Source organism: Malus sylvestris, chromosome 10 (genome assembly GCF_916048215.2).
Source record: "Malus sylvestris chromosome 10, drMalSylv7.2, whole genome shotgun sequence".
NCBI classification, from domain to species: Eukaryota; Viridiplantae; Streptophyta; class Magnoliopsida; order Rosales; family Rosaceae; genus Malus; species Malus sylvestris.
This window is the reverse complement of record NC_062269.1, coordinates 30023467-30051084: the sequence shown is the minus strand read 5'-3', so window position 1 is coordinate 30051084 and position 27618 is coordinate 30023467. Positions and strand designations below refer to the sequence as shown.

Sequence of the window (27618 nt, the reverse complement as noted above, 5' to 3'; positions counted from 1 at the left end):
TTCGGAAAGCAGTGTCTCTTCGATTTTTGAGAAAGTAATCTTGTTGAGAGTCTGGTTCTCGAGATTTAGAGAATGGTTCCTCTTCGATTTTTGAGCAAGCAATCTTGTTGGGAGTGTTTTCTCGAATGTGAGTAAAGGTTAGGCATTTTTGCCAGTCTGTGACCTTCAAAATTTATGTGTCTAAACTTTGTCAGAGATCTTTGGCAAAGTTATCTGTGGTACCCGAGGAGCTGATTTGCGTGTGGAAAGTGGTGCCTCTTCGAAATCCGGATAGTGGTGCCTCTTCGATTTTTGAACCAAGGCCTTGTTGCCCTTTATTTTATAAGGGCACCAATTGTGTGCAAGGAGTACATTCAGAGAGTTATTGCTTGTAGGAATTTTCCCCTTACTTCAGAGATTTATTGCACCTTATTTCTCCTTCATCATTTCTGAGAATGTCTGGCCCATCCGACCGTCGTTTTGACTTGAACTTTGGTGAAGAGGCAGCCATGCCTTCTCAAGACAACATATGGCGCCCATCCTTCTTATCCCCTACTGATCATCTTACCGTTAGAGACTCTGTGATGAAGAATGATATGACTGCTACAGTGGTGGCCAGGAACCTTCTCACTCCCAAAGATAACAGACTACTTTCCAAACGGTCTGATGAGTTGGCTGTTAAGGATTCTCTGGCTCTCAGTGTTCAGTGTGCAGGTTCTGTGTCTAATATGGCCCAACGCCTATTTGCTTGAACCCGCCAAGTTAAATCATTTACGGCTGAAGTGATAAGTCTCAAACAGGAGATCAGAGGGCTCAAGCATGAGAATAAATAGTTGGACAGGCTCGCACATGACTATGTTACAAACATGAAGAGGAAGCTTTACCAGTTGCAAGAATCTGATGGTCAGATTTTGCTTGATCATCAGAGGTTTGTGGGTTTGTTCCAAAGGCATTTATTGCCTTCGTCTTCTAGGGTTGTACATCGTAATGAAGCTCCAAATGATCAACCTTCGGTGCCTCCTCCTTCCGGGGTTCTGCCCAGTACTGAGGCTCCGAATTATCACCCTCCGGTGCCTACTTTTTCTGGGGCTCTCCCGACTGTTGAGACTTCTCATGAGCAACCTTTATGAAGGCTCCCTCTTGTTTGTTTATTTTGATTCATGTATATGTACATATTTGTAACTTATCGGAGATATTAATAAACAAGCTTTGCTTCATTTCAACGTATTGTGTTAAATACACCAAGGCTTTCTTCACTAAGTTCTTTGAATTTTTTCTTTTGTTGAAGCTTGTATGTTGAAGCTTTGAGAGTGAAGCATGTATGTTGAGGTAGTGCTCCCTTAATTTCCCGAGTGAGGAAAACCTCTCGGTTGGAGACTTGAAAAATCCAAGTCACTAAGTGGTCGTGAGACTTCTGAGTATCAAGGTGCAGTAGCATATGGTAGGAGTCTTCCAAGTCTTCGGTCGAGGGAGTTGACGAATGAGACATTTCCTTTCTAAGTGGTAACCCAAAACTCATCCTTCATAGATATTTGTTATGAAAGTTGTTAGGCCTAAAGAAGAGGAGGCCTAGGCAATTTTTTTTTTCGAATTTTCGAATTTTCGAAATTTTGAATTTTTGGATTTCCGAAAAAAATAATATATATATATATATTTTAAAGCTTTGTAGGTGAAGCTTTGGTGTTGAAGCTTTGTAGGTGAAGCTTTGGTGTTGAAGCTTTGTAGGTGAAGCTTTAAGGTTGAAGCTTTGTTGGGCACCATGAATTGATTTTGCTTCACACTATCTTGATCAAGATAGTGTAAAGCTTTTGTAGGTGAAGCTTTGTAGGTGAAGCTTTTGTGGGTCAAGCTTTTGTGGGTCAAGCTTTTGTAGGTGAAGTTTTGTGGGTCAAGCTTTTTTGGGTCAAGCTTTTGTAGGTCAAGCTTTTGTGGGTCAAGCTTTTGTGGGTCAAGCTTTTATAGGTCAAGCTTTTGTGGGTCAAGCTTTTGTGGGTCAAGCTTTTATAGGTCAAGCTTTTGTGGGTCAAGCTTTTGTGGGTCATGCTTTTGTGGGTGAAGCTTTTATAGGTCAAGTTTTTGTTGGTCAAGTTTTTGTAGTTGAAGCTTTGTAGGTGAAGCTTTGGAGTTGAAGCTTTTGTTGGGTACCATGAATTGATTTTGCTTCACACTATCTTGATCAAGATAGTGTGAAGCTTTTGAGAATTTGTAGTTGTCCTCCATTGATGAAGCTTTTGTGGGTGAAACTTTTGTGTTGAAGCTTTTGTGGGTCAAGCTTTTGTAGGTAACACTTTTATGGGTGAAGCTTTTGTGGGTGTAGCTTTTGTGTTGAAGCTTTTGTGGGTGAAGCTTTTGTGTTGAAGTTTTTGTTGGGTACCATGAATTGATTTTGCTTCACACTATCTTGATCAAGATAGTGTGAAGCTTTTGAGAATTTGTAGTTGTCCTCCATTAATGAAGCTTTTTTGAATTTCCCAATTTTTTTTTTTTTTGGGAAACTAGAAATTTGAAAATGTGGGAGAGACAACATATACAAATTTTGCTTTCACACTGTTGAGCAAGAGATTGTGATGCAAGCCACACCTTGTAGTAGTTGAAGGTTTGGATGAACCATATAAATTGAATTTGCTTCGAAGGTCTGAGAATTGTAGTTGCCCACTATTGATGAAGCTTTTGTTGGCACCATAAATTGGTTTTGCTTCACACTGTCTTGATCAAGAGTGTGTGAAACTTTTGAGAATTGTGGTTGAACTCCTTTGATGAAGCTTTTGTTGGCACCATAAATTGGTTTTGCTTCACACTGTCTTGATCAAGATTGTGTGAAGCTTTTGAGAATTGTGGTTGCCCTCCATTGATGAAGCTCTTGTTGGCACCATAAATTAGTTTTGTTTCACATTGTCTTAATTAAGAGTGTGTGAAGCTTTCTACTAGTTGTAGTGTTTGCATTGTTACAGAGGGGAAATGTTTGAAGCAGATGCAAGAGGGCTGAATAGCTTTATCTTCGTATGCCATGCACTTAAGTTGTTGTTGGCTTGCAATAAGACTTTGTTGGTGACTATAACTTTTATTGGGCATAAGTGATCCCCTAGTTGAGTTGTCAAGCTTGAGGGTTTTTGATTATTTGTGAATGCTAGAAGTTCACATGTACAAGTTGTACCACTCGTCTTCTGGTAGGTGGAATGAATGGTGAGTTGCTTTCATCACTTGGTTGGTGGTACGAATGTGAGTTCTTTCTTCCCCTGGTTGGTGGCATGAGTGGCAAGTTGCCAAATGATATTAGAGTACGGGTTGTACATTTCATCACCTGGTTGGTAACAAGAAGATGAGTTACTTATTCACCTGGTTGGTGGCATGAATGGTAAGTTGCCAAATGATATTAGAGTACGGGTTGTACATTTCATCACCTGGTTGGTGGCATGAAGATGAGTTACTTCTTCACCTGGTTGGTGGCATGAATGGTAAGTTGCCAAATGATATTAGAGTACGGGTTGTACATTTTATCACCTGGTTGGTGGCATGAAGATGAGTTACTTCTTCACCTGGTTGGTGGCATGAGTGGCAAGTTGCTAAATGATATTAGAGTACGGGTTATACATTTCATCACCTGGTTGGTGGCATGAATGAGAGTACGGGTTGTACATTTCACTACCTGGTTGGTGGCATGAAAATGAGTTCATTCTTTACATTTCATCACTTGGTTGGTGAGAATAAGGGCAAGGTGTCTAGGCACATTGTAGCAAGTGTCGAATGACACAAAATATGTTGAACCCTTTCAAAGCACAGTTGGCTTATGTATGAATGTGTTGGAATGTATGATTGAACGAATATACTGTGAAGCTGTTCGTTTATTTGTATAGTCTTATTGACATATACTTAGACTTTGTTTCATGTTGGAAGCATTAATGTTGAAGCTTCGAACCCGAGTGTTTCATTGCTAGGAATGTAAGAGGATTAGGATCGAGTTGTCTAAATCACCTCTTTATTGAATTCATGCCAAATAGTCTTCGTTACATAGGATGTTGAACTGCTGAAGCTTAACACTTGTACAATGTGAATTTACTTGTAATAGTACTTCAAGTGATCAGCGTTCCATGGATGGCCAAGGGTCTTGCCATCGGAGTTTCTAAGCTTGTAGGAGCCAGGGCGACTAATGCCAACAACTTCAAACGGTCCATCCCAGTTTGGACTAAGTGTTCCTTCACTCGGGACTCTGTCGCAGAGTAATCTTTTCTTCAATACCCAGTCCCTCACTTTGAAAGAACGAGGTTTGACCCTAGAGTCATAGTAGTTGGAGATGCGCTGCTTGTAGGCGACATTCCTCAAGTAAGCCTGGTTTCTGTGTTCCTTGACAAGATCTAAGTTGAGGGTAAGTTGTTTATCATTTTCACTTTGCATGTAGTTCTGGACTCGGAACGTTGCTTGCTCAAGTTCAACTAGGACAGCTGCCTCTGTACCAAAGGCAAGTGAGAATGGGGTTTCTCCTGTTGATGTCCGATACGAAGTGCGGTATGACTAAAGAACTTGGGGTACAAATTCTGGCCAATAACCTTTAGCCTTGTCCAAGCTAGTTTTCAAAGTTCGTTTGATTATTTTGTTGATGGCTTCAACTTGTCCATTAGGCTGGGGATGAGCTGGGGAGGCAAAACATAAGTTAATGTTGAACTTAGAGCAGAACATCCTGAACTTATTGTTGTTGAATTGTCGCCCGTTGTCAGTGACTATTGCATTGGGAATGCCAAATCTGCAAAGGATGTTCTTCCATACGAAGTCTTCTATTTTTGCCTCAGTAATGGTTGCCAAGGGTTCTACTTCGGCCCACTTTGTGAAGTAGTCAACTGCAACGATTGCATAGCGGACCTTGCCCTTCCCTGCAAGCATTGGGCCGATCAAATCAAGTCCCCATTAGGCGAAGGGCCAAGGGCTGATCATGGGAGTGAGCGGCTCGGGAAGGGAGTGAGGAATAGTTGCGTAGCGTTGACACTTATCACATGAGCGGGATATTCTGATGGCATCTTGGTGGAGTGTTGGCCAGTAATATCCTTGGCGAAAAGCCTTATGTGCTAGGGATCGAGATCCAGCATGACCTCCGCAGACTCCTTCATGTATTTCCCGAAAGACAGTTTCCGCCTCTGTGGGCGTAAGGCATCTTAGGTATGGTAGGTTAAAACCTCATTTGTAGAGTTGGTCATTAATGATCAAGTAACGGGTAGCCTTGTATCGAATCTGCTTAGCTTGGACTTTGTCATTTGGAAGGGTGCCATGAGTAAGGAATCTATAAATCAGGGTAATCCAACTATCCCCCTGTTGTAAGTTGCACACTTCTGCAGCCATGGTGTTTGGTGCTGCCAACAATTCAACTTGAATTTTTCTCCCATTCTTGTCTCCCACCACTGAGGCGAGACGAGCCAAAGCATCTGCATGATTGTTTGCCGCTCGAGGAATTTGGGTGATCTGGTAGTGGAAGTGCTGGAACAACAATTATGTTTATGCCAGATATGCTGCCATAGAGCTATCCTTAGCATCAAAATTGTTGGTGACCTGGTTAACCACCAATTGGGAGTCACTGAAGATATCAATTCGTTTAACCCCAAGGTGTTTGGCCAAACGTAAGCTTGCTATGAGGGCTTCATATTCGGCCTCATTGTTCGACGCCTTGAATTTGAAACAAATAGCATACTCCATCGCCACTTTGTCAGGGGTCGTAAGGATTAGTCCTGCTCCACAACCCTGTTGGTTGGACGAGCCATCAACATATAGACTCCATGCTAGGGCTGTTGGTTTTATTTTCTGAGCTTCCGAAGGTAATGAAACCACTTCTTTAGGCGTAGAAACAATGTCAACATGATATGTGAAGTTGGCGATGAAGTCTGCCACTACTTGGCCCTTCTCAGCTGGCTTTGGTTAGTAAGAGATGTCAAACTCACCCAATGCTATTGCCCATTTGATCGCCCGGAAGTGTCAGGACTTTGGAGTATCTGTTGAAGAGGATGATTGGTAAGCACGATGATGGAGTGTGCTTGGAAGTAAGGGCGAAGTTTTCGAGCAGACATGACCAATGCTAGAGCCAATTTCTCAATGTTGGAGTATCGTGTCTTTGCATCTTGTAAGGCATTGCTAACGTAGTAGACATGCTGTTCGACATTACCATCATTTTGAATGAGAACGGAACTTACTGCTAAAGTTGATACCGATAGATAGATAATGAGAGTGTCACCAACCTAAGGTTTGGAGAGCAAATGGGCTTTACTCATGTAGTCTTTGAGGTTCTTGAATGCCTCAGCACATTCATCAGTCCATGTAATGTACTTCTTACTTCCCTTAAGTGCTTTGAAGAAAGGAGCACATCTGTCTGTGGCCTTAGAAATGAACCTAGTTAAGGCTGCCACATTGCCAGTAAGGCTCTGGATGTCTTTTGAAGTTACCGGTTCCTTCATGTCAAGGATTGCTTTGGCTCTGAATGTCTTTTGAAGTTACCGGTTCCTTCATGTCGAGGATTGCTTTGATCTTCCCAGGATTAGCCTTAATGCCTCGTTGGCTTATCATGAAGCTTAAGAATTTGCCAGAGCCTACGCCGAAGGCACATTCGTAGGGGTTCAACCTCATTCGATACCTCTTCAAAATGGTGAAAGTTTCAGATAGGTTGGTGATGTGTTGGTCAGCATGTTTGCTCTTGACTAGCATATCATCAACGTAAACTTCCATGCTCTTCCCAATCTGTTCGGCGAACATTGAATTGACCAGTTTCTGATAAGTCACTCATGCATTCTTTAGGCCGAAGGGCATGACTTTATAACAATATAGTCCCCTGTCAGTAGTGAAGGTTGTGTGTTCTTGGTCCGGAGGGTTCATGAGGATTTGGTTGTATCCTGAGTAAGTATCCATGAAGCTCAGGAGTTCACACCCTGCCGTAGAGTCTATAAGTCTGTCTATGAGAGGAAGATGAAAGCTATCATTCGGGCATCCTTTGTTTAGGTCGGTGTAATTGACACACATTCTCCATAAGACCTTTTGGAGCAAGAGACTTTCCTTGGTCAGATTCTTCTTAACAAGGACAACATTTGCTACCCACGTTGGATAATTGACTTCGTGGACGAAGCCTCTGCCTTTGAGTTTTTCAACATCTGCCTTCATTGCCTCGTACCATTCAGCGTCATAAGATCTTCACTTTTGTCTCACTGGCTTAGTCTTGGGGTCAATACTTAAGCGATGACAGATTATATCGGGAGAGATGCTTGGCATGTCCTCGTATGACCAGGCGAAGACCTCAGTGTTCTCTTGCAAAAAAGAGATCAATGCCAACCGAATGGGTGGTGACAAGGTGGTGCCAATCTTCACCATGCGATCCGGATAATCTTTTGAGGTAGGGACATTCTCCAACTTTTCAGCGGGTTGTGCTTACTGGGTGAAAAAGTCATCTCGAGAATCGTCGGGTTGATTGTTGACACCGTGAAGATCCAAGTTGGCTTCGTCTGGGCTGGTCTTTATGACTTGGTCATGTATAGAAAGGGTTTCCTTGGGCACAGGCAGGTGTTGTTGCTTGACTGAAGTGTTGTAACATGATCGTGCACTAAGTTGATCTCCTATGATGTAACCATTGCCATAGGGGGTTGGAAATTTCATCAACAACATATGTGTGGATACCATGGCCTTGAGATCATTGATGCCTGTGCGTCCGAAGATGACATTGTATGCCGTTGGGCAATCAACCACCAGGAAATTAGTGGTAATGGTAGCTGTGTAAGGGCATGTACCAATGGTGAAAAGGTAAGTGTATGCTCCCCAAAGGTTGCACGATATCACCAGAGAAGCTTATCAAAGGGGAAATCGAGCGATCGAGCAAGTGTTCAGCTACATTAGGTGCCTTGAAAGTTTCAGCAAACAAGATATTGATCGAAGCCCCCATGTCTACCAGGATTCGTCGTACTCCAAAGTTGGCTATGTGAGTTTCCACGATCAGTGGGTCATTGTGAGGGTAGATGATACCTCTTTCTTCTTCAGGGTAGAAACATATTGGATCCCAGTTAGGCTTTTGATACTTACATCCCCTGATGTCTTCCACGTGAAACACTTGGTGGCCAGACCTTAAAGCTCGTTCACTATTTTTCATGGCCCTGTTGGAAGATTTAGATATGGGTGTGCCACCACTTATGGACAATATCACATTTACCTGACGTTGGTTACGGTTACCCCTTTGAGGGTGAAGGAGGAATTGATCAATTTTTCCTTCACGTGCCAAAGCTTCAATATGATCATGAAGGGTGATACACTTCTCGCCTTCATGGCTGTTATGCTCGCGGTAGCAGCAAAACGTGCCCATGTTCTTCGTGGGCTTGTAATCCGGGTGCCTCGGTATCAAGTGTGCTATGTTAGGGTAAATGGCCACGCATGTGGCGTTCAAAGGTGTGTATGCCTCATACCTCGGGGTAGGGGCTGTCTTGACACGTGCTTGACCCACTGTGTTAACTGCCTGGGGTCGGGGATTATCATGGCGATACCCTTGGTTATCGCGGTAGTGTCCCTTACTCTTTTTACTAAAATAAGACTGGTGAGGTTGGAAATATTTCCTTTTGCCCTGAGATTGATATGTTTGTTGACTTGGCAAAGTATTAAGTAAGGCAAGGGGAGGCACCGCTGCCATTTGGAAGGTCGAGGTCTTCTCATTTGGTTGGAACTGGCTTCCACTCCCTACTTGTTGATAAGGGGTGGTTGTGGGGGGTTTCCCTTGATATGTCTTTGCCTCGGCGGAGGTATGGTTGTAAGCATGTGCCATCACCTCAGAGTAAGTCTTCCAAGTGTTGGCATTGATCATGTACTTGAAGAAACAATCACGTAGACATGTTGTGAAAGCCTTAAGGGCGGTCTTGTCATCTACCTCAGCAGTGAGAATACTCATGGCTGAAACGACCAACATACTCTCATAGTGACTTGTCCGGCTTCTGGTGAATAGTGTACAAGTCATCTGCAGAATGCAAGTGATCGGTCTGGAAGATGTGTTGAGAGACAAACAGTTTCCTCAGTTCCTCAAATGAGTCTACTGTCTCAGGTGAAAGACTGTAATACCAGTTTAGAGCTCCGCCATAGAGGGTGGAGGGGAAGAGAAGACATCGCTCTTCGTCGGTGTGCATCCGATATGCCATGGTGGACTTAAAGAGGTTAAGGTGTTCAATTGGGTCATCTCTTTCATTATACAGTTGTAAACCAAGCTTTTGTTTTGTCTTTGCTTGAAGAGGGTGTCAAGGATCCTACTTGTGAAAGGGCCATGCCTGGGTTGGTTCCAGTCAGGTATCTCGGCCTGACGTTCGGCCTTTAACTTGTTTACTTCCTCAAGGAGCTGTAGGACAAGGGGGTCTTAAGTAGAGTCATGTACCATGGGGATTTTCTTTCGTAAGTCTCTATCGCCTCTTTGAAGTAGGAAAGTTTGAGCAAGGGCGTGTGATTTTTCCTTGGACTTGCCGTACTAACTTCTAGGGCGAGTCTGTCGGAATACCTTAGAGTCCCATATACCTTCATGTTCTTCTAGGACATGTCGTTCATTCCCTAGATTGGCAGCTGGCCTAGGTCGTGGGAGGGGATTAAGTCTTTCAAAAACCCTTGGGTGATTGATCTTCAAGCATATGTGGAGGGGATTCTCTTGACGTTGCTTTAGGAAGTCTTGATAGTCACGATAAACGGCTTTCGATCCTTCCAACCCTTCTGCAAGGATGTGTTTTCCTCTACTTCTCTTGCTTCGAGTCGAAGCAGCTGGATTGAGAGAAGTCTCATGTTGATCAATGTTTTGATGATTAGCTCGCTCCTCATCAAGGATACCCATGTCGAAGGAAGGTGACCCTCCATGTTGGGGGGCACCCAGATTATGGTTGATCTCCACAGGGGCAACAAGCTCACAAGTTTGAGTACGCATAGTTTTGTGGAGCGTCTCAAAGAGTTTCTCATATTGCTCATGGATGACCTCATTCTTCATTGTTATTTTGTTGTTTTGAGCTTCTAGCTCATCGACTTTAGCTTGAAGAGCAACCCTCTTTCCTTCATTCTTTCGTTGCTTCGCAGTAGGTGCAAGAAGGGTGTCATTCTGTGTGCTGTGGCTTCCTTCGCTCCCCATGTTGGAGAGGGATACCTGGTCAAAAGAGAGTGTACGAATGGTGGAAACCAGCTTGAGAAAGCTGAAAAGAGTGGGAATAAATGTTGTTCCCACAGACGGCGCCAAATGTTGATGCACAAAATCAGTGAGGATTTTGGTACAACAGAAAGTGTTAAGTTTGTGACATTCGCTAGATTGCTCCTGTCACTAGTATGGATAAGTATGTAAATGGATAGAGATAGGGAAGCAAACACAAGATGTATGTGGTTCACTCAGATTGGCTACGTCCATGGAGTAGAGGAGTTCTCATTAATTGTGAAGGGTTTACACAAGTACATAGGTTCAAGCTCTCCTTTAGTGAGTACAAGTGAATGATTTAGTATAAATGACATTCAGAAATATTGTGAGAGAATGATCTCTATTTATAGAAGAGAGTTTATAGTTTCATTCTGACATTGACACGTGTCGTGTTGTGATTGGCTTCTGATGTTAACACGTGTCGCGCTATGATTGGTTTCTGATGTCGACACGTGTCGCGCTGTGATTGGCCTCCTGGTTGGAGAGAAACTCTTCTGGGTCCTTGACGATATAATGTTGATCGGTGCTCAGTAGTTTCGGGATTGGTCAAGTATGGTACAAACATAGTTGACCAATTTAGTGAGAGAATAATATTGTGTTTCGTTGATTGTTCTTTGAGATGTTGCATGCTATGTATTGCGATATTATGTTGAAACATAGTGATTTATATGATCGATGAAGTGGAAACCTTAAATGTCATGTAGGTTTGTTATGTAACCCTGAACCTAGTAAATTCATGCTTGTGAAGTTCTAATAATTGATTGAGGAATGCTATGCTTTTCGATTTGAACGTACTGTGATAAACGTCGGAGTGTAGTAAATGATGAACTTCGAATGGCTTGATCCCTGTTTAGGATACGTAAGTAGTTTAACGAGAGGTTAGATGCAGTCATAAAGTATACTAAAAATTGCTACGTAAATCGAGGCATGAGTTGTGCTTGGTACATATCTCGGAGGTAGGGTATGTTGGAGATACGGGTATTTGGTGACGCCACGTGTCGATCCTGGACATATGTCGGGCTCAGGGCTTGACATTAGAAGTGACAAGGGTGAAAAATATACATCTCTAGAGTTTTCTAAGTTTAGTGAAGATATGGGGCTAGAAAGGTAGTTAATTGTTGCCTACTCTCCACAACAAAATAGTGTTGCAGAGAGAAGGAACAAAATTGTGGTTGAAATAGCTAGAATTTATAAGTTTTGTGAAGATATGTGAGCCTGCAAATGAGAATTTATATAGAAAAATTGTTAGGAGTTTATTGTACTTGACAGCAACCGAGCCTGATTTTATGTTCTTTGCTAGCTTGCTTCGAAGAAGCATTATGGTGATGCTAAAAGGGTTCTAAGGCATATCCAATGAACAATAGACTTTGGTATTGAATACTTGTCTGGAAATCAGCTTTATTGATTGGTTACTGCAATAGTGATTGGAGTGGATATGAGGAGGATATGAAAAGTACCTCAGGGTATGCATTCTTTTTTGTAAGTGGTGCATTCTCATGGGCCTCAGTTAAACAGTACAGTGTGGCACTCTTAACTGCAAAACCTGAATATGTTAGTGTAGCTGAAACAACCACACAAGCTTCTCTAGCTTAGATTTGTGCTTGAAGATTTTGGAGATGAGCAAGCTGATGCAACCCTATTATTTTGTGACAACATTTCTGCCATAGCTATGTCTAAAAAATCCTGTGTCAACCAAATAACCAAACACATTGGCAGAAAGTTTCACTTTTTTAAGGATGCAATTCAAGAAGGTGTGATTAATCTAATATATTACAAGAGTGAAGAACATATTGCTAATATCTTCACAAAGGCTTTTCCCAAAGATCAGTTCAATTACTTGAGAGGTCTGCTTAGAGTGAAACCAATAAGCAATTTAGAAGAGAGTGTTGAAAAGTAAATTGCTTACTAATTTCTTGTTAGTAAATGATTTACTTATTAGATTTCTCTTTTGTCATTTTGTATAATTGTTTCTGGTTGCAACAACTTGAGCTTATAAGCCAAGTGTAAAGTCTTAGATCAGTCTTTCATTTTTAATGGCTCATATGCCTTGTACCTACCATGTGTCATAATCATAGTGGCATATGTGTTTGAATGGTTATGATGACTGATGTTATGAATGAAGCGTGCAACATTCTGCAACGGTTAGAATGTTGCAACTGTGATTATTCCATTCATAGAGCTTTCTCTCTCTAGCTTTTCTTTTCCATTATTGCTCCCTTTGAAATCCAAAAGCTTATCAATGAAATATATCCAAATCTTAACAACTACAGCTGATGGTAGAAGTTAGAACTCAATTTGCGCAACATCGTGAAGGGTGGAGATGCACAAATCCGAGTAACCTGTAAAAAAAACAACCACCTGTGAGTTAGCCAAAGACCAGGGAAAAGCATGTGTACCGGTCAAAGGCTCTTTGACCGTCAAGTTAGTAAGCAATATAAAACTCAAGCAGTGGCAAGAGAATAAGTATGCGATAATACCGTTGCAAAGATGAACTCTAGAAAAGTGTATTTATAATGAGACCTTTTAGGATAGGAAATAGGTATTAAAACGGGAAAACCCTAGAGGATATTTAGCATCCTCTTAGGAGTATGTTTAATTGCAGCTCGAGTTGATCCTTAGATTGTAAGGACTCTAAGATTATAGAAAACCTGCTAATTTCTTGTTGGATTAGATTTCCAATCTTGCAAAACAAGTACGGTCAATCTCAGCGAAGTCATCGGATTTCGCCCACTAATGCCGAAACAAAATGATGGTGGCATCACTGCTCCGTTTATTTAGCTCCGCAACGGAAGTTGTTAAGTCCATGACCGAACTACTAAGGTATTCGTATTCCAATCTGCCTTACTTCGACCCTGAAAGATCATGGTCCCACACCTGGGTCATAATTGCTGAATTTGAAAGGAAATATCTAGGTACATGCTTAGCTTCAACATCATTCATTCACAACAAATGACTTTAAGGTAAAGTTGTTAATAACGATTACCCTAATATACGAAGTATTGTATTCGATTCTCTTAGATTTAGTATCGCTTGCATTAAGAAAAGGTAGGTTATTATTGCCTCAATCAAGAGAAAACTATATGATTACTGTTTGTGTTTTGATTAAGAGAATTAACATGTACGAAATGTTAGGTTTAGGAAATCTCCGAGTCGGAAAGTTTGAGACAAACATATCTAAATTATGCATTATGCTTTGCTTTTTCTCACTGAAAAAAGATAAAAGAAAAATGCGGGCAGATTTGCCTCTTCTGCCCGCCCTGCCCGGACTATGATTATGGACGTCATTGATTCATGAACAAGGATTAACTCCCTCATGGGCAGCTTAAAATGACAATTTGGCCCACTTATTAAGTTCGCAACTAATATTAAAAAACTTGGAAATTGTAGGAATAATTTTTGTATAAAACATGTAACTAGTATTTTATAAATGATAATGTTGGAGAGATCAAATATGCAAACCAAATGATATGTTATCATTAGAAAATAAGCATGTTAATCAACACTTAAATAACAATCCAATTATCAACCACCACATCATTTGAATTACAAATTTAGTTTAAGAATTTGGTCTTCATAGTATTACCCTTACATAAATATATTAGTTATAGCCAGCAATCTCTCAAATAACTTTATAATAATGTTATTTGAACGACGCCTAATAGGACCTGCTCTGTATTTTTTTGTAACGAGCTGCACTGTTTATGTTCGTAGATCATCAACACCAAAAAATCAGATGAATTTGAATTTATTATGACGTTTAATTGTAGTGATGAATGTAACGTACCTATGTCATGTCAAATAATGATTTTATCACATTTTATTGTATATTATTGGTCACATTAGCATTGTATTAAGGAACTTGAGTTATATATGACTCTAACTATATATTGGTTTGAACTGTCATGCAGATGATTGATAATTGTTAATTAACGTCAGTTTCACGATAAATTTTATACAAATCAATATCTGACGGGTTTAACAAAACTGTTGTAAATCAATTAGAATCACTATCGCGGGCCCTTCTTGTTATTAGTGAAATGGGGATACCTCTCACCTAGAAAACAGGTATGAAAATATTCTTGTATAATATAGAATTGATGAGCACCTCGATTAAGAAAGCCATTAACAATAATAATGGACCAGTTTATTTAAATAATGAAGCCTAGCCTTCTTTCTTTACGCGTCTTCTTCATAAATCCTATATCCTAGAAGCAGGGGGAAGGCATTGGAGACAAAGCCTATGGTATTATCCAGTGAATGAAGTTGATTTTGTACAACAATTCCTTTTATATGACTTTGTAATGCTCGCATGAGAAAGTTTCTAATCATTCCAATTAACATGTTGTGATTCATTTCTTAATAGCTTGAACATCAATCTCTTAGGGTTTGAATATATTCTCCCACATAAACATAGCAAGGAATTGGAAATATTATATACTAATTAATTTGTAAAGTTCACTTGCACCCTCTAAAAAGTTAAGCTAAGCATTGCCTCCTGCTTTTCGATATGGGCAATGCTAGGCAGACTAAATTTGTAGACAAAATTTGTAAACTAAATAATGTATCACTAATAAAAATGAGCACGTTTATCAACGTTAGCATGAGACAATGTTTAGCTTAACTTTTTATAGGGTGCAAGTGAACTTTCCAAATTAATTAGTGTATAATATTTCCAGTTCCTTACTATGTTTATGTGGGAAAATATGTTCAAACCCTAAGAGATTGATGTTTAAGCTATATTAAAAATTAATCACAACATGTTAATTGGAATGATTAGAAACTTTCTCATGACAGCATTGCAAAGTCATATAAAAGGGAATTGTTGTATTATATATCATATAGAAAACCATGCATGCAAACTACTTGAAATTAGATTTAGATCTCAAAGGATGCCTACAGAACCCTAAGGGTAACAAATTAATGCTAGTTTATGACCTCTCACTCGTTTGATAATTATTTCGCCTTTAGTTTTTATTTACACTTGTTATGCTTGAGATGTGAGAAAAATAGATGAGGAAAATTAGAGATAAAGAAGGGCAATGGAAAGAGAAGAAATAAAGAAAAATCAATGCATAAAAACAAAATCTTAAAAGTGAAAACTACTTTAAATAATTCTTTATTTTTTATTCTTAGTTTTCATTTTATATGTTTTACCCGATACATTATTCAACATCTCTCTTGTTATTTTTCATTCAATCTTCTTCCTCCCTCATTCCTCGTCTTACAAGTAATGTACAGCTTCCCAAATGGCCAAACCTATACATTTAATCTACATCTTTACTAGACAAGCTATTATTTTGTAATGTTATTCTCTTATTTACTTCCAATGAATAAAAAAACAATGCTGGATTTGTGTCAAGCCCCGATAATAGAGAGATATAGGCCCCACAAGATTATGAAGGAATTCCTACTCATGAGATTTTTCTCAGAATTTTTCATATTATTACACAGTTTGTAAAGATCATTTCTGAAAGAAATCAATTAAAATTAATTAAGGTTGTTTAGTTAATCAACTGCAACAAATAGATAAACGGTTTGTAATACTTTTATTAATTCCGACCATATGTTATTATATAGATTGATGACTAAATAATTTTATATTTTATTGATTTTTTTAAGAGATAATCTTACATAAAGAACTATAATATGAACGATTTTCATCCTAAGCAAAAAATTTCGTAAATAAAAAACAAACTGGTTTTTTGCAGAAACTCCTCCAGAACTTTGTGGAACTAAGCATCTCTCCTACAGTTCAGAACATGCATTGCAAGTTTGCAACTGCTACCCCAGCGCTAACAAAATTAAGAAACAAAATCCAACAATATTAGATAGTACTCCAGTAGCAGTTGCAATGCATATTTTGATAGGGCATGACATTTTCAATTTACCATTCGACCCTATATTTTATTATCACATGAATGTGAAAAATACAGAATCATATCTCAATAAATTTCTATATTTAGGATTAACAATGGGAAACAAAGAGGAATGAAAAAAAAAATGTCGAGAGATATATATTTTAGGGTGTACTATCCACACCCCTTTTTAATATATGTCATTTAATTTTCTTCAATTTATCCGATCGACAGTAAAAAATTTAAAAGGTGTATGAGAAGTAAAAAGGGATGTGCATAGCACACTTTATATTTTATGTAATTACAAACATACGTAGACCACTTTTTTTTTTCACTTATATATTTTAGGTCAAATTCTAGGAAAACCCTACTTATATGGGATATTCTTGAAAAATACGTCTACATATGTATATACTGTTTTGCACAAATATACTAGAGGTGTAGATATAGCGTTAACGTTTGAGATAATAGTCTTATTTCCATCACTTTCATTATTAATTATATTGACAAGAACATCAATCAAACCTATTCTTATTATGTTTAACTAAAGTGAACTGAGACTAAGAACTCATTTTTTCTATGGTCTCATTAAAATCTTGTCAGGGCTTTCATTTTGGATGAGTTTCGAACTTAGTGAGGAGGTGTTATGACATTGGCTACATATATAAGGCATCTTAAAGAAGTAAGAGCAAGTTAATACCTTCAAATGCACATTTTACATTTGGTTCAAGACTCAAGAAGGAAAGGCTAGAGGGAGATGAGGTAAAAAAGATGAGGAACGAAAGAGTGAAGAGGAAGAAGAAAACGAAAACATAAGGCACCTTATATTTGTCAATCCTTTCTTACTTTCACATTCACATTTTTTCTTTGCACTTTTCTTATATTTGTCCATTGATTCTTTTTTTATTTAAATTTGATAAATGCATAGGGTAAAGAGTATAATGTATAGATCACTTTTCATACATTTTTGTTGTGTTGTATTTTTAAAACATTGCAAATATTTCAAATAGGTGAAAGTGCTACCAAAGTGTTTCTTCTCCGTTGAGCTTGGTGACTGATGATGTTAAGATTTGATTGTGTTTCTTTATTATTTTTGATACTTGTCACACTCACAAAAATGCCGATATAGTAGCTTTTAGATTGATCAAAGTTAACATTAATATCTTATAATTTCGAGTCATTAATCTAAGAAAACAATTTCAAAAATAAATAAGAAATAAGTTCGTAAATCTTCTTAACGTTATAATAAAATTGCTATCATTTTCTCTCAAAAGTCCCAATGAGGGGTTGTGGAAAATCAGAACCCATGCACGGGGCCGGATTCCATACATAGGCGGTACGCCACTGTTTCAAGTTTCAAGTGTTTTAAAGGCGACATGGGGCCAAATTCATGTGTCAGAATTATAGCTTTGAATTTAGGAAAAGAAAAATAAAAAATGGGAAAGAAAATTAATTTGGGTATTATGGCCATTTCATCATTCGAACTGTCATTCAATTCAACATATAAGAGGGGGAAAAGAAACAGAATCATGTTATTCCCCTAATTTTACCTGCTACAAACTTTTTTCCTGTCTCCATTGCAACCTACTGTCCAAATCCCTTTTTATTTTCACAAAAAAAACCCTAAAATCAAAATTCCTCTCTCCCTCTCTCTCTCTCATAAGAAGAAGAGAGAAGAATAATTGTAATCATCTACTATTAAGACTTGAGTTTGCTCCACCCTTTTTAGGAAACAACCAGTCCCTTAACATTTAAGAAAACCAAAGCTGAAAGCTGCACCAATTATCCATCCATCACTCTTCCAATCTTTTCTGTATAGTAATATTGCTCAATCAAACCAAACAAAAACACCACAACAAGAGAGAGAGATAGAGAGAGAGTAGTCAAGGGCAACAGTAGTCCTCTCACATGCTTGCTTGTACTCTCCCATCAATCTCATCACTTCCCTCTTAACTCAACACAAAAAATCTTCTTTTGCTTCACCATTTCCAGCTCTCTTCCCCTCTCTATTTCCCTCTGTTCTCTTTCTTCCTCCCTCCCTCCACCTCTTTTCAGAAAATGGAAATTCTGTAATATCAATCAATTGCCAGACCTTTTGTCTTCTTTTACCTCCCCTTCTTCATCGGTGTGGTTTACTAAGCTTTCATTATTATAAAACACTTTTTTTCCTTCAGAAGAAACCCTAGAACAAAAGATCAAGAGTACTTAAAAACAAAACCTTTAGAAACCCTAATTCCATGGATTCAATCCAAGATATGGATGGAAGTTCAAGCTCTCACCACCATGAGATCACCATGGCATCGAGCCATAACCTAATTATCAACACATCCACGACAATGAACAGCAGTGCTGCTACTGCTAGTAGTACTACCACTGCTAATCTGGTAGCGGCTGCTGGAAGCTCATCTTCTCCTTCCTCGTCATCATCTCCTGGTTCCAGCAGCCGCTACGAGAACCAAAAGCGGCGTGACTGGAACACCTTCGGACAGTACCTCAAGAACCACCGCCCTCCACTCTCTCTCTCCTGGTGCAGTGGGGCTCACGTTCTCGAATTCCTCCGATACCTTGACCAGTTTGGCAAGACCAAAGTCCACACCCCAATCTGCCCCTTTTACGGCCATCCAAACCCTCCAGCTCCCTGCCCCTGCCCGCTGCGCCAGGCATGGGGAAGCCTCGACGCCCTCATCGGCCGCCTCCGCGCCGCCTTCGAAGAAAACGGAGGGAAGCCTGAAGCCAACCCCTTTGGTGCTCGAGCCGTGAGGCTTTACCTTCGTGAGGTTCGTGATTTGCAGTCCAAAGCAAGAGGCATCAGCTACGAGAAGAAGAAGCGGAAGAGGCCGCCTCTGCCTCAACAGCTCCCTCCACCGCCTCTGCCGCCGCCAGATCATCATCACCATTATCCCAGTCAACAATAAGGCAAAGCTAGCTGTTATTATTATCATCAACGGAAGTACTGAGGGCCGGTATTATATTTCTTTTTTCTTAAATCTTTTAAGACTTATGCGGTATTTAATTTTGGATGCTGTCAAATTAGGGTTTTAGTTAATTTATCATATGTGGTTGTTGGTAGCCACTACTGCTATATATGCTAGCTAAAAAGACCTGTGTTTCATGAAATAATTCTGGTCTTCTTATCTGTGTATCACTTTGATTTCACTAATTAGATCTATCATCTCTGTGGGAAATTATTCTGAATGGGTCAGTTTTTTAATGCAAAAACAGTATTACTGTTGTGCTTATTTCGGATATATACCAGTGGTATTCAACACAAAAATCATTTAGATTATAAAAATATTATTTAAACTTGAGTGCAGAGAGAAAATACACTAATCTAAGTAATATTTAGATGCCTAGTGGTGAATGCTAGTTTCTATCAAACAAATTACAGAATAATGTTTGATCTTGGTTTGGAAATACTTTTTTTTCCTTTTCTTCTTGTTTTTGTGCACTTGCTCTTTCTCTGAGGTACAAGTACAAATTTCTCGAAAGATGTGACTGGAAACTCCAAGTTAACTCAGTTTACTTCGTTTCTTTCAACTACCTTTCCTTCTTTCGTTCTTTTTTGGTGTAAATATACATAGCTTATTGAAGGGACTTTGCACAAGGATCATATAAACATGTCAGATATATACATGTCTAGCACTACATTTATACTTTCTTTAAAACTTGTGTGTAGTCGATTGGTGCATATAATCAGACAAGTCTCTCTTTTTTCTCTGACTTCCTTTGCTTCCCCTTCTCTATGCTACCACATTTTCCTACTTTACTGTTCACGGTATTGATATGTATGTTCTTCTTGCGGAAAAATTTAAGAGAAACACAACCTTTTCAACATATTTGAGTTCAAGTAGCACAGGACCTTCGATCGACCATAAGGCATATTCTACCCTTCACTAGCTCACAACATATGCTAATTTACAATAATTTCGGAGTTTTTAAGCATAGTGATGTTCTTCAAGAAAAATTCAATTAAACAAGGTACACAATCATTCCTCCGAGTGAAATTTTCTCCAGAATTTATGTCAATAATAATTCCTTTTCAAATTTGAATTATGCCTGAATCAGTCACTCTTCAACTTAGCACTCTAGCTATTTACTTGTGAGATAAATGTGAGAGGTGTTTACTTTGGTGGATGTCATGCGTGTCATTTAGGGAACTGGCGTCACCATCGGTTTCATGCACCCTTTAGCGACGAATATTAAATAATATATTCTTGCTTGTAAAACTTCATATGCGACTTTCCGTATTTGTCAAATCAGTATCAGATAGTCAGATGTTGCTGAACCAAACAGAAATAGTGGAATACGGCAAAAGAGCCTGCAGCTAAAAAAGATGTGAATGTATATTGTGGAATCTAGTGAGACTTCCAATTTCGTGAAACATGGTTAATTACCTAAAGAAACATTTAATTTATTGGCCATATGGCAAAATCTTTGCATCCAATACTTACCATATTTTGATGCTGTAGTTAGTTAGGAAAACATGTCTGCTAGTAATTCATAGTTAAAAGTGCAAATTAGCTATAAAAATCGAGGGAAATCCTGCTTAAATTATTCAATCTGGCCGACACCTTGTCTGTGTTTGGATGATGTTGTGTCTCCTCTAGGATTCTATTATAAATATGAATTAGGATGATTTAAGAATTTATTTTTTCTCTCAAACGGTAGAAACTTTTGCCAGATAAAAATGACAATTACTAGAAAGACGATTTGAATTTGGGTGTATAAAGAGAGAGAATAACATTATTTTAGTCAACTTGATTAAACATGTCTTCAAATTTTTGTATAATTAAAGTGTTGTTGATCATTATTTGGGAGAAGAAATAAGCTGTAGGAGAAAGCCTTTTTTTCCTTTCAGTGAAGTAGTGGGGTATGTGAAGCCACTTTTAACTCTTAGAGGATCTATTCATTCTGCTAATCATTTCGGTCCAACATAGGATTATTAGGTCATTTCCAATCGAAGGAGGACCAGATGGTTCTCTTTTGCCCTATAGTCATCCAAGTAATTAATATTTTAATGAACAGTATCAGACCATATATTTTACCATCTCCAACAGAGGGGGTCAATGGGCCATATGCCAAACCTAGCCTTGTGACAAAAAACCATCTCTAACCGAGGGGGCCAAAAAGTTATATGCCAAACATAATTTATTATTATAATTGAATTAATATGGTTACTTAAATTAAACTACCTTAATAATTTTTCGAGATGTAATCTCAATAAATTTTCGGATAGGATTTCGAGTGACGCATGTCGCTTAAGTGAGTAACTCTCCAAATTTCTTGTTGATATGTATTCTCAATAATTTTTCAAATAGGATTTTGAGTGCCACGTGTTGATATGTGAGTAACTCTCATAGGATTTCTAGTGCCACGTGTCGAGAAATAATTGGTTGTACGAATTTTAGATAGGATTTTTATCTACGTGACACTTCTTATCTTCAACTTTCAATGTCCATAAATAGGGTGGATATTGGGCTATAGTTCACACCTTTATCTTTGCCCTCTCCAATATCTCTTCCCATTCAAGTTTGCAATGAATTCCAACTTTGGATCCTCTTCGCATTCCAACTAGGGGTCCTCATCCAATTTCGAATTGGAAGATAAATGGGCTTATATGAGACGAGAAGATGAGGAGTCTGATGAAGAAGATGAAGCATGGCGCAACACAACATATGGTGTGTGAGCCAACTGAAGAACAACCTCAATGGGATGGCTCTGTTGCTGGTCGCTTTTACAAACCATGAAATAGAGAGATGGCGCATGAGACTCTGATGAACAACTATTTCAACCCCAACTCGGTGTACACATAAGAGGATTTCAGACGTCGCTTCCGGATGAGGCGTCAAGTCTTCGAATGTTTACTTCATGATGTCCAACATATCAATCCATACTTTCGACAGAAAGGGGACAAATCAGGCTACCCTGGTTTCTCTCCTCATTAAAAGGTTACTATTGCACTCCAAATGCTATCCTATGCCTCCCCAGCTGATGCGATGAATGATACATATGGTATGTCTGAGTCTACATGCCTTGATAATCTTGCTAAATTTTGTCACACAGTTGTTTAGATTTACAAAGAGGAGTACCTCTGTGAACCAAATGAATCAGATATGGATCAGCTCATTCGCAAAGCTGAAAACCATGGCTTTCCGGGCATGATAGGGTCATTAGATTACATGCATTGGCAGTGGAAGAACTATCCCACCATATGGCAATGAGGCTTTAGCGAAAGATCAAGAAAGCCAACTATTGTGTTAGGGGCAGTTGCCTAGTTTGACACATGGATCTGACATGCTTTCTTTGGAGTCTCAGGATCCCAAAATGACATTACAATACTTGGGCGTTCACCCTTCTTCAAAAACCTGACAGAGGGTAAATCACCTTAAATTGACTACTACATCAATGAGCGTTAGTACAATATAGGGTATTACTTGGCAGATGGCATCTACCAAAAGTGGGCGACACTTGTCAAAGCAATTGCAAACCCTATGGATGACCCCTAAAGGTGGTTTACCTTACACCAAGAGGCATACCGGCAAGATGTTGAGAGAGCTTTTGGTATTCTATAAGCACGGTGGAAGATCATTAAGGAATCGGCAAGAGGGTGGAATCGAGATAAATTGAACTCCATCATGATGTCGAGCATCATATTACACAACATGATTGTGGAGGATGAGCGAGATGGCTATATTGATGAAGAGTCTGATGACGACCAAGATGATCTAAATAGGTTAAGGAGAGCTCGTGCAAAAATATATGATGTGCCTAATTTGCCTTTGGATTTAAGAACTAGTAATATCTTTTTAAATGAGTATATGAGGCACCGTAGGATGATACGTTCACGTTCAACAAACAAGTACCTACAACAGGATTTTGTAGCACATCTTTGGGCCAAAAGAAACATGGAGTAGGCATTTAAGTTTTATCTTGTTAAATGGTTTTTTATTGTTGTTTAAGTTTGAATAACTTCCCCAAGTAGTACTAGGGTGGAGATTGTGTTCTTTAATATTGTTTAAGTTTAATGTTATTTAATATTGCTTAATGGCTTAGGTGGTTATAAAAAAAAATTAGAATTTTTTTTAATTTTATTTTTTAAAATTTTGTCCCAAAAAAAAAATCAAATCCAACGGTAACCTAGCGTTGGCATGACATCAATTAGCCATTGCTAGTTGATGTCGAGTAACCATTGGATTTGAACCATTGGGCCATCACAGGGCTGGCTGGTTGGTTCGGGCCAGCCGGTTGGCCTGATTGCACAATTTTGGCTTGGTGGAGCCTACGAGCCCTCTGTTGGAGACGGTTTTCATGTCACTTTGGGCTATTTTTAGCCCTATAACCCTCTCGTCGGATCGGTTGGAAATTGCCTTATCTATGGTGTGTTTTAGATTCCGTGAAGAGCCCTCTAGTACTAGTAAAATAAGGAAAAATACTGATGAAAAGCATGAACTTTATGATGTCATCATCATCATCATCATCATCATCATCATATATATATATATATATATAAAGCCTTTAAGGGAAGGGATCTCCAATTTATTTTTATAAAAATAGGGATTAGTTATGAGGTCTACACGACATCGAATTTTAACAATCCAAACCGTTTATTTTTCAAGTTGCATCTCAAAGATCATCCTTGTAAAATATTAGTCAAATCGGAAATATTTAAGACATCTTTTTGGGTTCAATAACAAATATTTTGTTATATAAGAAAATATGAAATTTTATCGTGATAATTAAATAGGCAAATGATTTTGGATTGAATTGAATTTTTGCAAAGATGATCTATGAATCGAGACTTACAAACTAGACGTTCAGATCGTTGAAGTTCAATGTGGAGTGGGCCCCACACCTAGTTCTTATTTTTTGGAAAAAATGGGGATCCCTTTGCATAAAGGGTCTGTGTGTGTGTGTATATATATATATTGTAGAGTGGATAATGCTAGACTAAACTTGTAAACAAACGTTGCAAACTAAATATTGTGTCATCAATAGAAATGAACACATTCAACGCTTAAGTAATAATCAAATCATAAACTTCCATGTCATTTAGCTTACACAATTTTGTTTACAAATTTAGCCCCCTTATGACACACCCCGACCCAGAATGTCCACTAGGACTCCGAATCGAGCTGTGTTGGCCGACACCTGGAAGGTGACAAAGCCATAAAGTATAGTGATGTGGAAAATGTGAATAAATTTAAACCTAAAAATGCCTAAAGACAAGAGTGCGATGTGTGCGGGAATGAACTCATCTCACACGCGATGTCAGAGCATAAATAAAGTACAATAGTGTGGGTAAGGACATACCCTTAAAGATAGCCACCTATATTGAGATTCGCCAAGAATCATCGTCAATACGAACTTTTAGCAGATAAAACCTAAAGGGGCAAAAAACAGAAAACGTGAGTGGGCAAAAACAAATATTTTGTAAAAACATTTCTCTTTCCAAAAATAATAATCCCTCACCATAAAACCCATATAATTTCCTAGAAAATAATAATACATACGTATATAGAAATCAGGCTTGAGAGCAATGAAAACCAAAGTGAGTGCCATGTCAAGTATCTCAGTAATAAAATAAGTAAGCCAGGTGATGTGAATCAATATAATATGATATGTCAGCCAGAGTCACCTAACGTGACCTGTACGGCTGAACCTATAGTTTATAACTAATTCCTGCACACGATTCAGAACCACCTAATGTGGTCTATACGACAGGCTGGGTGTAAAAAAATACGCTCAAGTGCTACGATCACGTGAAGGATGTGCGATGTGGTATGTACGACAAGCTGGCACCTGCCTTGGATCCAAGGTAAGCGTACGGTGCAGGAGGTGAACGATCATGTTAAGGCTAGGCCCTAGCCTCTGGCGGAGCACTAACACCTGGGTGCAGGATAATGAGCTCTAAATGCATCTACGCATAACCATACACAATGCAACCACTATCATCATAATGTACTCACCCGAAACTTACTTGAGCTTCCGCAACATCATTCCATATTATGCAAAACTATACTAATGCAATTACTAAGATATAATGCATCCTTGAAATGGCATTTAATTCATAAATTCATTTAAAAACAGTTTCTGGAAATCGTAAAGCATATATACGTATATATAGAAAACAAAAACCCACTCACCTGGAGTCCACGCTACAACTCCCTAGCATGAATATCGAGACGTCCCAAATGATCGGCGCCTAGAACAATTATCAAATCACATCTCAAAATTTTGATCGCTAGAACATGCAACTTATGTAAAACACATCCCTAAAAGCGTTCTAGAATGATTTGAGACCCATTGACCAAAAGTCAATTGTCGGTAAAAGATCTATGATAGGGTCCACAACACTATGTAACTCGATCCGAAAGATCCGCTCTTCAGATTTTCGATCAGTAACTTCCAAGGATCACATTATGCTTCTAAAACATCATCTAAAATTTCATTATGATCCAACGGTTCGATCTCCGCCAATTGCAAATTCAAGTGGCGGTCAACGTTTTATTTATGAACTTACAAATTCAATTAGCAAAGACCCGTACGTCGGATTCTTGATCCGTAAGTTCCTATAATCCTCAAATATTATGTAATATAACATATTAAAGTTTGGTGACAATCCAACGGTCGGATCGGCAATTCATTTACTAACCAAGCAACGTATCGTAATGAATTTAGGTTCAAACGATCAACCTACGTCATACGAATATCAACACTGAATTCAAGACATCTAATTTAGCCTAAAAATAGTATCGATGATCCCATGGCCACGCGCTGCCGTGGGTGGCGGTCAGCTGCCCCAACTTGCTGGAAAATTTCAACTATTTTTAAAAATTACCAAAATTTAGAGGAATGAAGATCTCAACAATTAGAACAAGTTTCATACCTGTGACTAAGGCCAATTTGGCCGGGAAACACCTCAATTTCACTAAAACCCTTTGGAAACCTTTGAATATAGGTGTTCTTGATTATGCTCCAAAACAACTCCGACGCCCCAACAATGCTTGGGCTTTGTTCCAGGCCTCAAGGGGAGTCTATTTGTGGTGGTTATTGGCTGTATTACCTTCATAAATGGTGGATCGCCGCCGTAGAACCCTCGCACCCACCGGTGCGGTTCTTCGTGAACCCGAGCCAAATTTTATCAATTTTTAGGTGTGTTGGGGTAGAGGGAGGATAATGGAACATTTTCCAGGTGGTAGATCGCCCTACTTCGCTGGAGAAATGGCTAGAAAGCCGTCGGAATTTCGTCAAACCCATCGAGTCAGGTCGAAGAAGGGAACCAGACAAAATGATCTGATGTGCCTCCCCTCTCTCCCTTCCAATCCTTTCTCTCCTCTCCCCTTCGTCCCCTTGCTTCTCCTCTATCCTGATTGGTCCGCACCCCTCCTTATCCTCCTTTCCTTTTCATCACAGCCACACACGTGGCATGACCAAATTTTACTCCAAAAATCTAGAGCATTCCAGACAATAATGAATTTACAATTTTGCCCTCAACTTCATTCGCTAATATCTCATTCGTTATAACTTCAAATTACATCCTGTTTGCGCCCACGCGTTCATAGCGATGAGCACTACCCAAATATGCCAAGAAAACAGATCTTACATGACACGAAAAAACAGTTAATAAAAATCAATGTATTTGCCTCAAAGGGCATTTTCGTAATTTCACATTTTAAAATTATAAAAATCATAATAATTGGGGATGTGTTGTTACACCCTAGCATTACCATTGTAGAATTGCATATGAATATTATTTTCATTTTGACAAGATCAATTATTTCATGGATGGAACTGGAAATTGTTTCTAATTTACAATCATTCAATAGCTCGGGTTTATTCATGTGGTGATTATAAGCTTGAATTGTATATATGTATATATACTGTATAAGTATGTATGTATTGGTAACTTATTGCATAAAGGCTTTTATTAGAATCTAGTGATTATCTATTGTAGAACCAAAGCTCCTGTCACCAAAAAGTTGAATCTGAATTCTCTGTTTGTTTTCATTTGATCATCTTGTTTTTGCTTGTTTCAATCCAGCCTGTATTACAAATTATTTTCATGGTTACGATTCAATTTTCTCAGTTTCTCATTTGCTCAAACTCTTGAATTTCTTATACACGGGTAGAGTTAAGAGTCGAGCAAAAAAATCCAATATCTGAATCTTAATTAAACTTATGTAAATAGGATATATTTAATTTTCATGTGTACGTACTCTTGTAGAATGTATATATACATATTGTAGAAAGTCATCCATATTTTGCAAATATTTTCCGTAAAAAGAGTAGAGCTCCTTAATTCATATATACGGATAGGATCTCTAATCTTATACATGCATCTTCATGTTTTTTTTGTTTTTTGTTTGTTTTTGTTTTTTTAATAATTCTGTTCATTTCATACTTTCATCAGATTTGGCTTGTTAATTCATATAGCTCGTTTGTTGAAAGAGATGAAAAAAATTATCCGACTTGTATGTAAAAGATGAATTACTCATTCAAAAAGCTTATCCCTTCTGATCCCCAAAAATAGTAGGATTAAGAGACAGAGGTGTTTGTCATATCTAAATCCCCTTTTAATCACTGCAAAATAAAAAATTGACCTACTTTGAATTTTATGAAAATATCAAATCC

General features: G+C 38.6%; 1 protein-coding gene across 1 annotated transcript; it reads left to right on the top strand.

Moving 5' to 3' along the window:
- Nucleotides 1–17638: 17638 nt before the first annotated feature.
- LOC126585403 (protein LIGHT-DEPENDENT SHORT HYPOCOTYLS 4-like) lies at nt 17639–19235 on the top strand. The gene has a single exon (XM_050249831.1). The coding sequence runs from the start codon at nt 18225–18227 to the stop codon at nt 18900–18902; it is 678 nt and encodes a 225-aa protein (XP_050105788.1). The 5' UTR covers nt 17639–18224; the 3' UTR covers nt 18903–19235.
- Nucleotides 19236–27618: the final 8383 nt, after the last annotated feature.